Raw genomic sequence first — 15,508 nt, 5'->3', positions numbered from 1 at the left:
TTTGCATTTGTTTGTCCCTGCTGGGTCTCACTTCTATCCTGTGATATAGCTAAGAGCTCGGTAAAGGGAGGAGGCTATCTGTGCGGGGGCGTGTGTGCAGAATAAAGCCTGCAGCGAGCTCTTGTTACACCATGTTGGAAAATGCACTGCCACATGTTTTCATTTGGTCCTGTTTCTCATGCCAAGAGAGACCTGTTGGTAATAGCTTTGCTCTCTCTGCAATGACAGTTTTCTGCACCCTGAGAATCACAGTCGCTGGTCTCTCCTAGCAGTACCAAGTTGCTTCCCTTTTAACTGAGACAAGTGGTGGAAGAATTTTTTACACACTTTTTCCCAGGGCAGTGAAGGGTCAAAGTGGCTGCTCCATCTACACTCGGGAACATCATGAAGTTCATGGAGGGCAGGGCAACCTCCAAATCCTCTGTTCTATTAAACAATGGCACAGCAGGGGATTATCCTGCATTACATTACGGGCTAACATGAGAGCTCTAACTTCCCCCGAGAGTGTCCTGTTTAAACATGCGTCCTGCAGCACGCTAGACAGGAGGGCAATGGGTTCCAGATGGGGATAAAGAGCCTAAATGATGACACTGTTACACCAGTAGGCCTTTGCCCGTGCACCGAACCTTTAATGGAAACTGCTGGGTGACTTCAGGGACATATGCAGCCCCAGCCTGTTTCTTGTGCAGTGATACCACAACGAAGTACTCAAACAGCTGCCTCTCTTGGTACTCAATCAAGTCCCGCTCCAAGGTTTGGTACCGTGGGGCTTGCTTCAGGCGGGACTTCACATGTACCAGCCGTTGGCTGTGAGCTACAAAGAGAGAGAGAGAGTCATTTGATACTGGAATTTGAATAGAGCTCCCACCATGCTTTGGAATGACCTATTGTGAGCTCACCGCAATTGTAATGTGTTTCCTTTCCCAAGGGCTGAGTGAGAGGCGGAAACATTTGGAAGTTGTGCTATACAGCTTCCAAGGAAAAGCTGTAATGGCTGAGACAGTATGTAATCCGAGCAGTTTTTCAACACAGGTGTGTAGCACTGGCCAAAAGCACACGGGAAGAGGGGACAAGAGTGTGGGTGCCCAAATTGCAACCTTTGGGGGTCTAGGGGGAACAGAGATTTAATAGGTAGGCTTTTCAGCCGGGGAGACCCAAATTGAAATCCAGGTGGGGTAGCAAGTGAAAGAGAGAGTTCCTGGGGTCATCCTCATCCTTATTCATCTACATGTCAAAGCCAGCACATGTGACTGATGCACAGAGGTCGCTGGCAGCACTTGAAGCCCAGAACTAGAGTAGCTGGGGATCCTGTAGGTCAGAACACAGTCAGGCTGAGTAATGTCACGGCCCCAGGGCTGTAATGGCATGATGGGGGAAGCTGTAGGCCAGGAATGAAATGCATTGGCAGAGGGATGAGTGAAAAAGGTTGCCTTATGCCAGCCCATACTATGCCTGAAGCTAATCAGAGCTCAAATTACTTTTATTTTTCAAAACAAGGGCCAAGTTCACCCAAAGATACTGGGAAAAGAACAAAACTGACCAGCAGCCTGAGACTACCACAATGTACAAACAATGGGTCAAGAAACACTCCAGTCGGGAAAGTAATGAAAAGCCACCCACTGGGGAGAGGCCAGACAAGATTCCTTTGGAACATTTTCCCCTGTAGTTTTATAGTTAGGTTCAAAGTAAATCTCCAAAAGTGCCCCCCTCCTCCCATAAAAGTAAAGTGGTAATGAACTGCAAGACGAGACTGCAGAATACGTCACAGCCAGGCACCTTGTGCTGCTGGGTGGCAGAGTGATGCCCCCAAGTTTGACAGGGGCAATCCATGATGATGTACTGGAACTGATCAGCACCAAATAAAGTGACTGCAAACAAGAGCTCTGCCCAAGAAGAGGCAGCCCCGTGGAGACTTATATGAATGCCTTGGGCCAGATCTTTGGCCCCTCATTAGGTTGCTTTGTGCTGCTCATAGGTTCCAGCTGAATACAACTGACAGCAGCCCTGTGGCTGCTCTAAGTTACAGCAAGAAGTGAAACAATGCCTGGTCAGGATATAAGGGGACTGGAAATATAGCTTACAATCATCTTTTATCCCCACCGCACCTGCACCAGTCAGGGCCTGGCTACAGGTGGGGTTAAGGCCCTTTATTGTCTAAGGCAGGGATTTTCAAAAACATTCAGTACTGGCCTAAATCTGCTCCCTCTGAAGCTAATGGGAGTTTTACTACTGTCTTCAATAGGAGCAGAGTAGGCTAAGTGCTTCTGAAAATGCCACCCCCGCCCCCAAGGATGCATGTACACTGTACCCTTCTTTCGGCGACATGTAGTGTACATACGTGTGTAGTCTCCACAGAAGAAAATGGTGAGCCACGGCTTAGGGGAGTAGGCACAGACATGCCTGAAGGCTGTGGGTAAGTATGTGAGAACATACACTACATGCCTCTCCACTCACTCAAGCAGTGCCTCCCCAACTACACTGCTATTTTTAGCAGCATAGTGCCCCACTGCCTCCGGGATGCTGGGGAAAGGCTCTGGCAGGGGGGAGGCAGTGGGGAAAGGCTGCTGCCTGCCCCCTTCCAGAGTCTTTCCTTGCCACAGCTAAAGCCTCCATCAACAGGGAAAGGCTCTACCAGCCTCCCAATGCTGGAGCCGTTTCCTGCAGCAGGGAAAGACTCCAGAAGCAGGGAAAGGCTCTGGCAGGGAGAAGGCAGCACGGAAAGCCTGAGCCTCTGCCAGAGTCTTTCACTGACATGCGTAACTACACGCCACAGTGTGGACACAGTGTGCTTTTCACTGCAGCGTGTAGCTACACGTACACTACATGCTGCCCGCAGTCGAGTGTAAAGTAAACGCAGCCTATACATCAAATTCTGCCTTGGCTTACGTCTTGTGCAACCCCATTAAAGCTAATCGGATTGCACTGTTGTTGTCATGGCAGAATCTGGCTTCAGAGTGTTCTCCCTTCCCTAATGGACAGCACTTAATATACTGTCTCAAACGGAAAGCCCCAAACATAAAACATTTCAATTACAAAATGGGCCCACTTTCCTAGTATTTAAAACAGTGGCACCATATTGTTTGAGTCAGGAGAATAAGTGCACGGGGAACACATCTCAGCAACACATTGTGGCTCCAGAGTTCTGATTCACACCTTTATAGAGACAGGTGTTATCTGCATCATCAGATTCAGAGTCATGTTTGGATTCTGAGACCCTTGAGTTTGGTGCTGTTTGGATCTGAGGTTTTGGTTTGGCTATGAGTTAGTTTCCCACACGTGAAAAAGAGCTCTGAGTAAGCTTGAAAATTTATCTCTCTCTCCGACAGAAGTTGGTCCAACAAAAGATATTACCTCACCCACCTTGCCTCTCCACACTAACCGGGTCCTGCTCATGGGAGAGCAAAATCCTCCCTTCTGGATTTTTAAAACAGGCAGGTTCCATCTCCAGAGAGATGCACTTTCCATGAATAGAAAAAGCAAACTAGCAATAGAAGCAAAAGCTGGTGAAACAAGGGCCTGGTCTACACTAGGGGGCGGGGTCGATGAGAGATACACAACTTCAGCTATGGGAATAGCGTAGCTGAAGTCAAAGTATCTTATTTCGACTTACCTCCCGTCCTCACGGCGCGGGATCGATGGCTGCGGCTCCCCCTGTCGACTCCGCTAACGCCGCTCGCCCTAGTGGAGTTCTGGAGTCGACGGGCGTGTGTTCGGGGATCGATATCTCACGTCTAGATGAGACGCGATATATCGATCCCCGATAAACTGATCGCTACCCACCGATCCGCGGGTAGTGTAGACATACCCAAGGAGAAGAAAGTCCTGAAATCTGCTCTTGTTGAACACGTGGAATGCCTACACGCATGTGCAGAATTACAATCTTTTTCAGCACATGAACACATGGGAACACAGAGGCAGTGTAGTTTTTACCACTCTAGCACTGTGGTACAGCGGTAACACACTAATGTTTTTTACTGGAAGATTTTGGTGTAGTGACTGGGCAATGGCAATATGGTATTAGAGTAGAATTGTTCCCACATTGCCTTGGAACGTATGGGCCAAAGAGGTGGTATTTGGACCCTGATCTGGATTAAGTGTAGGTTTGAGCCCAATCAGGGCTCTAACTCAGGTTCAAACGAAAGCCTCATGAGCTGTCCTCACTAGATTTCAGCTAACTTCAAAGTGGACAACAGGCCTGTGATAAGCGGTCAGGTGCTAGGACCCTGCACAGAGATACAGGCCTATTAAGCTGATTCACTCTGGCAGCCAGACCAGACAGTTCATATTAACTCCAGTCCAGGAATAGAAAAGGGCTCCTGAGTATCTCTCAGGGTATGTCTGCACTGCAATTAAAAACCCGCATCGGGCCCGTGCCAGCTGGCTTGGACTCATGGGGCTTGGGGTAAGGGGCTGTTTAACTGTGGCATAGACGCTTGGCCTCAGGCTGGAGCTGCAGCCTGGGCTCTAGGACCCTGCAAGGTGGGAGGGCTGCAGACTGAGGGTGAAAATCTACACCTCAATTTAAAAGCCCCTTAGCCCAATCCCCGGGAGCCCAAGTCAGCTGACATGGGCCACCCGCAGGTGTCTAATTGCAGTGTAGACATACCTTCTGACGCAGAGCTAAGTTGAGTCAGGAACACAAGGGTCCTGCAGGGAAAAACCCTGCTAACAGCTAAATTCAGGAGGATGCTCAGGGTGATGTTTATGTTTGTTTTAATTTTTCTATTCAGGCAACCCCCCAAAAGGGATAAGGTCAGGTCATCTCCAGTACTAGTGCACTGTGTGAGAAGCAGAGTGGGAATGCCACCTGCTTACCTCTGCCCTGCACCAGGATCTGACCTGTTCCCCAAACCATGGGGCTAGGGTTGTATCTCTGCACAGGAATCTGAAAATCCTTATAGTTGGGGGAGTTTAGATTTCAAATGCCAGTTTCGGCTGGTTTCTAATCACGGCTATAAATCCAGAAATAATCATAGTGTCACTAGTACAGTGCTGGAGTGATAACCAGGGCAGGGAATTCAAGGAGATTCTGCAGGAATCCTGTGGAGGCTGATACAACACATAGTTCCTCTAGGGCTGAGCAAACAGCCTCACGTAGGCACAGGAGTTTCACAGGAGAGCATGTAGTGCAGCTCAATCTCTCCACTGGCTGCAATAGTTTGCTCCTCAAGTGAGGACTTTGGACTATGCTCATGCTGTTACATTGCAGTGCTGCCTCTGGCAGCCTTCTTCACACATTTGTGACTCTTTACTTATCGAAACCTCTTCTGAACTGCCTCAGTGTCCAAGCCAACTCCCACGACAGTCAGTTTAGAAACTCCCATTGACTTCTGTGGGAGTTGGAACGGGCTCTCGGTTTGGTTTGGGCTCTCATGTGTCTCAAACTGAGCTTCTCCTGCGGTTCTGTGGCCTTTGACTTCTCTCTTTTCTGAGTGGAAATGAGTCTCTTCTCTAAGTTCCGCAAAGAGAACAGGAAAGAGCTAATACACCCCTGGAAATCAAGTGGGAGTTACCATTTCCCATGTGTGTGCGGAGGGCAAACTTTTCTTACCTTTCAGTTTCTCTTCAGTGTCACTGTCCGATTCACTGTTCTCATCTGTAACTACCAGGAAACATGAAATAAAGACTGTCTAAAAATAGTGCACTGCTTATGGATGGCAGAATATAACCAGGCTTAACCACTTCAGGAGGCAGAATGTATCACACACAAAGGCTCTTTCTTCCCAGGGGTGCCCATGACAATGGAGCCTTAGCTCACCATTCTTGATACCTTCCTGTCCATTAGAGGGCATTCAGAAAAGAGCAACAAAAGCGATTATGTATATAGAGCGAAAGGAAAAATCCAGAAAGCTTCAACTGACATTCAGTTGGTTGTATGGATGTAACCAAGCACAACATTTGGATCTAACACGCTTATCTTGGCTACACAATAACTTGAGGGACAGGGGGAACACAGTTAATTGCCATTCTGTATCAGATGCATGATCTGTCTAGTCCAGTATCCTGCCACAGATAGTGTCCAGAACCAGATGCATTAGAAGAAGGTGCCAGAAACCCCCGGAATAGGCCAATGTGGAGTAATCTGCCCCCATTAAGGTCTCTTTCTAATCCCCCAAAGAGATTGTTTTAAAACCCAAAACAAAAGCTTTTATATATATATATATATATATCATGACAAACATCTACAAGCATTTGTGAGAAAGAAACACCAAGAAGAGGAGGAATTGTTCAGTGCAACCCATGAGGTTACCATTAGGAGTAATGGACTAAAACTGAGTCGGGGGGGAAATGTCCTTACAGTAAGAGCTCCTAGGCTCAGTGGTCCCCAACCTTTCTGTTGCAATAGCATATTCATGTTCCCAGAAGAGTGTGGCGGGTGCCGGACGACCAGACGCCAAAATGCCGCCGAGAACCAGCATCATCGAGAAGCGTCGCCGCCAAAATGCCGCCGAGAACTGGCGTCATCAAGAAGCGTTGCCACCAAAATGCCACCAAGAAGCAGCGGCATTTCGTCGGTGACGCTTGGCGTTGCTGCTTCTCGGCAGCATTTCAGCGGCTGGTTGTCCAGCGGCCGCACTCTTCAGTGGTGGGTTGTCCGGCGGAAGCACTCACTTGTCAATAGGCGGGCGCACATAAATGCCCCAGTGGGCACCATGGCGCCCACGGGCACCGCATTGGGGACCACTGTCCTAGGCTATGTCTTCACTGCACTTTGTCAGTAAAATTTTGTCAGTCGGGGTGTGAAAAAAAACCCACACCTCTGGCTGACAAAAGTTTTATCAACAAAAAGTGCCGGTGCGGCTAGCACTATGTCAGTGGGAGATGCTCTCCTGCCAACAAACCTACTGCCCTTGTTGGGGCTGGTTTTATTTTGTTGGCAGAAGAGCTCTCTGTGGCTAAACGGGAGACCTTACAGTGGCACTGCTGTATTGGCACAGCTGTGCCACTGTAGGGTGTGCAGTGTAGACATAGCCTTAGATAGTGGACTAGCCTTTAGCTTCATAAAAAGGCCCCACCAAATTCACAGCCATGAAAAACGCATCAGGGACCATGAAATCTGGTCTCCCCCACTCCGTGAAATCTGGTCTTTTGTGTGCTTTTACCCTATACTATACAGATTTCATGGAGGAGACCAGCATTTCTCAAATTAGGGGTACTGACCCAAAAAGGAGTTTCGGGAGGGGGGTCGCAAGGTTATTTTAGGGGGGATCACAGTATTGCCACTCTTACTTCTGTCCTGCCTTCAGAGCTGGGTGGCCGGAGAGTGGTGGCTGTTGGCCAGGCAACCAGCTGAGGGCAGCGCCCCGCCAGCAGCAGCACAGAAGTAAGGGTGGCAATACCACACCATGCCATCTTTACTTCTGTGCTGCTGCATTCAGAACTGGGCGGCCGGAGAGTGTTGGCTGCTGACTGAGGGCCCAGCTCCGCAGGCAGCAGCGCAGAAGTAAGGGTGGCAATACCATACCATGCCATCCTTATTTCTGCGCTGCTGCTGGCCCTGGCTCTGCCTTCAGAGCTGGGCTCTAGCCAGCAGCCACTGCTCTCCAGCTGCCCAGCTCTGAAGGCAGCGCTGCCGCCAGCAGCAGCAGTAAGGGTAGCAGTACTGCAACCCCCACAATTACAACACTGTAAAATTTCAGATTTAAATAGCTGGAATCATAAAATTTATTATTTTTAAATTCCTATGATTGTTAAATTGACCAAAATGGACCGTGAATTTAGTAGGGCCCTATTCATAAAGGAAGCCCCAGCCAGGAGCGGCGCCAGGGTTTTTGGCACCCTAGGCGCAGGGCCGGCTCTACCCATTTCACCGCCAGTCCCACGGCTCCGGTGGATCTGCCGCAGGCGTCCCTGCGGAGGGTCCGCTGGTCCCGGGGCTCCGGTGGACCTGCCACAGGCTTGCCTGTGGATGCTCCACCGGAGCCGCGGGACCAGCGGACCCTCCGCAGGCATGCCTGCGGGAGGTCCACTGGAGCCATCTGCCGCCCTCCCGGCAAAATGCCGCCCCCCTCCCCAAATCCTGGCGCCCTAGGCGACTGCCTAGGTCGCCTAAATGGAAGCGCTGGCCCTGGCCCCAGCCAGTCCTTTTACACCGAACCAGACAAAGTGTTAGGAAACACACTGTACATCACAAAAAATTCAAGCCAGGTAGAAACTCTCAAAAAGACTCAGCTTTGGTCAAAGTTCATTTACCTTTCCCTGAATTGCTCTCCGTAGACTGGGACAGCCTCTTGACACGCTTCTTCCCTCTTCGGGCCTCATAGATGGCGTTGATTTTCAATACCAGCTGCTCAGCAAGCAGGAGACAGAAAACAGGGTTAGTGCCCTTTCCCCAATAAGGGAGATGAAAATGTTATTGTTCCAAAGGGAATTTTCAGTTTCCTAATCCTGGTCAACAACCTTCCCACCACTAGACCCTATAGGTACCATAAACACTATGACTCTGTCTACACTTTGTTGACAATGAGTCCCCCTGGGCCATCCCCTGGACCAGCCCTCCCCACCCCAGTGGATTCGAGAACAACAGATCACCAGTAAAGATTAGGATTAAACTGTTCTCAACACCTCTTACAGAAAGCATGTTAGAGACCTAAGGAGGATTTGAAAACCTATTTAGGTTACTGAGAACCTCATTTAAAAAAATGCTTTAGACACTTTATACATTTTCCACGTGGGGGAAATCAGTGCTAACTGAAGCCGCTGTTAAAATGAGCTTTTAAAACAAGTCTTTTAGTACAGTCCCTTCTGTAGACTAATCAGGGCTGTAGATTCAAGGGGTCAGCTCATCATCCCTCTTTGCACTGCAGGCAGAGAGTGACTCTCACAGGGCAAATGGGGGTTCCCCTTGCGTAGGGAAATCCCCAGCTGGTTTGAAGTCACTATAGCCAGTTCAAGGCCAGAGGGCTCGTGGCTGTCAGCTGGTCCAGTTGGTGTCCTGGGAGTAGGATGAATGGGGGCATGATCAGCTCTTGCTGTCATCTAAGGCCAGTGGCTCCTAGGCTATACCGGGCACCTGAGGCTGATCTACCTTGGCCCAAAGCATTCCCTGGGTATGGGATGGCAACAAGGTGGCAGAATGCAACTTACACACAGGTAGACCTGAAGATCCAGCTGCAAGAGTTTGAAAAAACAATTTCAAACAAAATCCCGTCCCATCCACCCCAGCGGCACAGCTCAATTATTGATATTTTTAAATATGAAACGGATGCCTAACAGGACACAACACATCGTGCAGCTGGGATCTTGGGGGAGGCAAAAGAAGGGGCCACAAGAAGCAGAAACGCTTTATGTTAACAGTTTGGCTTTGTTACTACACTAGTATATACACACCTATGAGCGACCCTGGAGAACAACCATCGTGTAATTGACAATGATAAAGAGGTGCTGGACTTACTGACTTAGTAGAAATTTGGTCAGAAATGCTTTAAACAAAAGCCTTTAGGATAGATCATTTATTTCACATCTCGAACTGTCTGTCCTGGTTCTCATGTTGGTACCAACATCAATGTATATAGTAAATCTTGTTCCCGGGCACACAGCACTACACTCACCAATAAGTTCACAACCCTTAACTTCCCCATCCATGGCACTTAATGTGAACTTGTGTACACACATGCACATCCTGAAATGTGAATGCTCTCTCTCTCTCTCTCTCACACACACACACACACACAAGCACACTAAGTAGACACATGGGAAAAATCTGCATCTCTTTTTAGGCATGAACATATACATTGTGAAGACCCAATATGTACAACACAGGCATGCACAATTAGATTTGTACACATGAGAACACATGATCAGACGACATAAATACACACAAGCACACATTTTCCCAAAGGAAGACTGTCTGCTAAGAGACACAGTTGCAGCCTAGCACTGCTAACTTTTGTCAGAGCCTTGCTAAGAGCAGGAAACATAACCATGTTTTGAAAGCATTCAATTCGTGGTCCACAGCCTCACTTGAATTGAGCCCAACTACTCCCCGATCTAAATCTAAAATAGTGTCATGATATATGAAATCACAGTCAATCTTAAACAGGAAGTGTTGTTAAAGAAAACATCTATAACTACAGACAAACAAACAAGATTCTACACAGCTTGAGTTCCAGCTTTGTCTCCTTTGTTTACGTGGGATTATACCCCTGCTTGGAACTCTTACAGCACATTGAGACAGCTAGTGAATAATATCTTGAAAGAAAATATATATTATCACCAGGTAACAATTATTGGACACATGGCCCTTCATTGGATCCACTGCTCTCCATGTCCTTCACTAAACATGGTTGGAAACCAAGATGTATTCTTTGCAAAAAAAATCATCAATTTTCTATCAACATTTGAATTTCATTAAAAAAATCTAGTTGAAATTTCTAATTCTGAATTTTTTTTTACTTGTTTTATCCCTCACAGTAGTGTGGGACATGACAGAGAGAAAAAAACACATTCTCTAGATCAGTGGCTCTCAACCTTTCCAGACTACTGTATTCCTTTCAGGAATCTGATTTGTCTTGTGTACCTCCAGTTCACGACACTTAACTACTTGCTTACAAAACCAGACATAAAAATACAAAAGTGTCACAGCACACTATTATGGAAAAATTGCTTGCTTTCTAATCTTTGCCATATAATTATATAATAAATCAACTAGAATATAAATATTGTATTTCCATTTCAGTGTATAGTATGTAAAGCAGTATAAAGTCTGTATGAATTTTAGTTTGTACTGACTTCACTAGTGCTTTTTATGTACCTGTTGTAAAACTAGACCAGTATCTAGAGGAATTGATGTACCCCCTGGAATACCTCTGTGTGCCCCCAGGGATACATGTACTTCTGTTTGAGAACCACTGCTTTAGACCTTGCAGAGATCTTTGGACTCCTTTTCCCATGAGAAAAAGGGTGGGTGGGATGTAGAAAATGTTTAGTACTAACGGTGAAAGGTTAATGGAAATCAAATCATAGCCCAGAATTCTTCCTAAATTTTATGGGCATGACATTGGAAATTGTACCAAAAATTCGCCCTTATCAATGTAATAACACATGAGAAGCCAGGATAAGGGGGGGAAAAAACCCTGAAGTTACCTTGGGAATCTTCCTTCTCCTCTTGCCATTCTGAGAATCTCCCAGGGAGAAGAAGGTATCATCTGGGCTGCTGGGGGTAGAGGGAGGGCTGATTTTGGAAGGGGACCCAGTACCGTCACGGCTCAGTTTCCGTATGTCCAGCAGTTTGAAACTCCGCCGCTCTGAGTTTTGTCGAAAGAAAATGGGTTTGGAAAGCAACTGAGGAAGGAGACAGAACGGAGGAGAGGAAATACATTAACACAGCACTCTCTATCTCACTATACTTCTCAAGGAAACATTGTGACAGCACTAATTTCAATTAGGTGAGCTGGAGCACATGGCTAGCACACAGGCAGATGCGGCTTACCACAGATTCTCACAGGCCCAAGAAATTTGCATGGCTGTCACAGTTTACACAGGACTACCATGCAAAACAGTTAAAGACAATATTGTGCCAGACAATTAAAGACAATATTTCAGAGGAAGGTGCAAGAAACCCCACCATGGACAGCAATGGAAGTTAGTTTCTTTCTAACCCCATCAGTAAGTGTTTGGTTAAGTCCAGTCGCAACCCAACAGGCTGGTATATTATAGTATCAATGTTCAGATTCTAAATTCCCCAGACCAAAGGAGCTGGGAGTAGTGCCAAAGCAGCATACTCATGGGGAGGGAGTGCCTCATATATCCTAGAGAGCAACTCCTGGACAATGCTGGGAGAAGCTCCAGAGAGAGATAGGGCCATTGTGAAATGACACTTTGCGGGGAAGCGTGAAGAGGAAGTAGAGGAAGGAATACAGAGGGAAGTCATGGAAAATTCTCTCCTCATCAGTTCTAATCCCTCCACTATTTGTAACTTTTTTATTTAGTGAAACTACAGGAACCTATGTGTGGGCGTGAAGGTGCAGCTTCCTTTCACATCATCAGAGTTGGCTAGTGCCTACATTTTCTCTTGTTGGTATGTCACAGGATGAGCTTGGGCCTTTAAGAGGGTCAAAGTTCAACTCACTCGTGTGATAGCGGGATTTTCAAACGCACTCAGCGTTGGCCTAATTCTGCTCCCATTTGAAGTCAATGGGAGTTCTGCCATTGAGTCAACAGGCACAGAGTTAGGCCAGCGCTATTTAGATAACAAGCAGTTAATTCAAATGGATTTCAAATTCAGCTCTCTGGTTAAATCCAAGCAAGTTGCTTTTCAGTGCAATGACTCTTGGTAACAACTTTTATCGCATTCTCCTTCTTTATAGTACAGCAGCACCCGGAAGGCCCGAGCAGGATCAGCTCTTCATTGTGTTGAGTGCTGTACACCCACAGAGACAATCCCTGCCCAGAAGAGCTTACTCTGCCCCCTTCCAGGAATGGAACATCTTCCAGAGAGGAAGGAATTGGGGGCAAAAATGAGCCTTCTGCTTCTTCACGGCTTCCGAGAGGGTGAATAAGCGTCTCCTTTGGAGACTGGTCTCCACTGTTTCTTCCATCAACCCAATGATTCAATTTATGTATGATGGGTCTTCAGGGTGGGGAGCCTCTCAGACAGTCCTAGGGTACGCCCATACTTACGGCCGGGTCGACGGGTAGTGTTCGACTTCTCGGAGTTCGAACTATCGCGTCTAATCTAGACGCGATAGTTCGAACTCCGAATGCGCTCCCGTCGACTCTGGAACTCCACCACCGCGAATGGCGGTGGCGGAGTCGACGGGTGAGCCGCGGACTTCAATCCCGCGGCGTCTGGACAGGTAAGAAGTTCAAACTAAGGTAGTTCAACTTCAGCTACGCTATTCGCGTAGCTGAAGTCGCGTACCTTAGTTTGACCCCCCACCCTAGTGTAGACCAGGCCCTAGTCAGTTCGGGGATGGGGGAATGGGACGGAGCAGGGTTCTACCACTATTTGGGTCCAGTAAGATCCATGCTATAGTTGAAACTATGCTGGCTATCAGACAGGGTGTTAACAGCACATTTTTCCTGACCAACGCGGACAGCAATTTTTTGTGTTAAGAACCATGTAGAAGTATAACTGTGTTATTTCATCTCCTAGATATGACCTTGACAGGGGAGCCATAAGGATGAAATTCATCCCCATGCAGAGGGCCAGCACAAGGCCTATGCAATAGTTCAGTCCCATTTTTGAGAGCTTGAGTGGGACCTAAGAGGTGGATGGGTCCTTGTATGTGCCCTTTGCACAGGTGTGAATTCCATCCCAAATACCTGTGATGAAGAGATTAGCTCTACAGCCATGCTGCAGTTTACCTCTGGGGGGTAGGGAGCTGATCAAAAAATGCAGACACATTTTCAAAAGAACATTTCATTGCAATTTCACATTTTCTAAAAAAATCTCAATCACTCTTACAGTTTTTTTGGTGTGTGGGGGGGAAGGTGTCAACATTTTGAAAAAATTTAAATCAGCCCTAATAACAGTATCTGCAGTTTGGATAGCATGGCGAGGGCTATTGGTAAGGAAAACTGAGTTCATACCCCAGCTGTCAACATTACTTGTTACTAGCATGATCTTCTACTGTCACGTGGGCTGAGCCTGAGGCAACCTGGACAATGTAAGGCAGCATTTCTCAAATGCAGCCACTGGGACCACCAGGGGCTTTTCTTGCAGCCACGACAGCCTCCTGGACAGTGGGGGTGGGGTGGCAAAGCAGTGGAACCTCCCCCAGGGCTACCAGCAGGGGTTGGGCCCTGCCCCACTCTGGAGCCCCAAACGCCAGAGGAGCAGGCAACCAGTGAGTACCCCACCTTGCTGGGGTGGTGAGTCTTGGCTTCAGCCCTGGGGTGGCGGGCAGCAGGATCCGATCATGGGTCTTTGGGTTCTGGCTCTGGACTCTGGCCATGCGGCAGCTGGTGCCGGCCCTTGGCTCAAATACATACACCTCACATCACCCCTGGCCCCTGCTGCCTCACCAGTCACCCATCCATCCTCCCATCGCTCCTGGACACTGCTGTCCCCCTACCCACCTCCCCGTCCAGAGCTTCTGGCTTACCAGGGCCGAGTGAGTCTGCTGTGAAAATTAATATATGTATGTTTGTTAATATCACTTTTCACAGCAGACTTACTAGCTAGCTGGAAGGCTGTGAAAAACGATATTAACAAACATACAAATGTTACTTTTTTGGGGCAGCAGACTTACTAGCTATCAAGTCTTTTAAAAAGCTCCCAAAAAGCCAAAGAAACAACAAAAAGAGAGAAGAATGTGCAAAGCGCCTTATTTGGGTTTCTATTCTGTTTAGATCCAATAAAGATTAGTGACAACTGTACATTATTTTTATTATTGAGTCTGCAAAAGAAAACCCAAACTCTACAAAATTAACTTACAATGATTTGGAAGCATATATGTGCATATTTATTTGTTTTCTTAAAGTTAATTAAGTATTTTAGGAAAAATTGTCAGAGCAGCCTCCAGCAAGAGTTGGTGGCTGCATTCTGAGGTCACCAAAAAATTGGTTGTGAGAACCCCTGGTCTAAGGGTAGAAAAGGTAGCAACTGGAACGACACAGGAGGCAGACAGCACGGCTGCCCTTCACTGGATCACAAGCTTCTAGAAAGAGGCTCAGACCGTACATTTACCTCCTCCTCTGGTCTCATTGCTAAAGAGAAAGACAGCGTCAGACAGAGTTGCAGCACTTGCATGAGATGGGGGAGTCCCCAAGAAAGTAGGACCCAAGGGTGCACTTGTTAAGGCTGTCTGAGCTGGCCAGGAATTCTAGTAAGCACCTCCCAGTGAAACCACAGGGAGTTGGTTGCTACCTTTAACCAAACTTATCAACGGAAATCCAACAGGACCTTCCTAATGGAGGGGGCAATAGACGCTTCACTTCACAATTCTTAACAGTTGCAAAAATGGATTACATATTGCCCATGGATGCTGATCAGATTGCTGGGCCTTGACTGGCGGCGCATCCAGGGCCACTTTAAAGAAGAGAAGGCTACCTTACACTGCAGCAATGAATGGCCTTTCCCTGGTTTTAAATATTGTGAATGAATGCAGCACTCACAAAATTATGGGGCTAAAAGAGCAGGACTGAGCAAAATACAAAGCAGCCCGGAACAGGTAAAACTTCCTCCTTGTAGCTCTGCCAATGGTCCTCAACTCTAAACTGCAACTCCACCCTGCTCTCCGGTTCTGGGGTTCTGCTAGATTGAAACTGAGACTGCCATCTGGTGAGGATTCGCTGTAGAACTGGGCCCAGACCAACACTCCAAATGCAAACGCCCCTGAACCTCAAGAGAGGTCAGCCCTGGAACCAAATTTTGCAACGGAGGTCCACAGCTAGTTTTGTGCTGGACACGTGTAGAGACTAGATCAGAGCACAACTCATTTTCACTTGGAACCTGGTAAAAATCTGACTCCAGGTTTCCAGAGGCGAAAGGCCAACACGAGCCCACTGCCCTACCACTGCCCTTAGCATGTCTGTGCATATATGAGTTACCATCTTATGGGTA

General features: G+C 47.5%; 1 protein-coding gene across 2 annotated transcripts in view; it reads right to left on the bottom strand.

The window, feature by feature from the left end:
• DENND2A (DENN domain containing 2A) overlaps positions 1-15,508 on the bottom strand; it is an 84,571-nt gene that overhangs the window by 23,058 nt on the left and 46,005 nt on the right. For both annotated transcript variants that reach the window (XM_039482681.1, XM_039482688.1), the window contains exons 6-9: positions 11,086-11,283; positions 8,194-8,287; positions 5,552-5,602; positions 627-814 (exon numbers count right to left, since the gene is read on the bottom strand). In XM_039482681.1, coding sequence (XP_039338615.1) covers positions 627-814; positions 5,552-5,602; positions 8,194-8,287; positions 11,086-11,283 — 531 coding nt within the window. The remainder of the gene's footprint in view (positions 1-626; positions 815-5,551; positions 5,603-8,193; positions 8,288-11,085; positions 11,284-15,508) is intronic.

This window comes from Mauremys reevesii, linkage group 1 (genome assembly GCF_016161935.1).
Source record: "Mauremys reevesii isolate NIE-2019 linkage group 1, ASM1616193v1, whole genome shotgun sequence".
In the NCBI taxonomy this organism is placed as follows: Eukaryota; Metazoa; Chordata; order Testudines; family Geoemydidae; genus Mauremys; species Mauremys reevesii.
The sequence above is the reverse complement of the archived record's forward strand: the minus strand, read 5'-3'. Positions and strand labels throughout refer to the sequence as shown.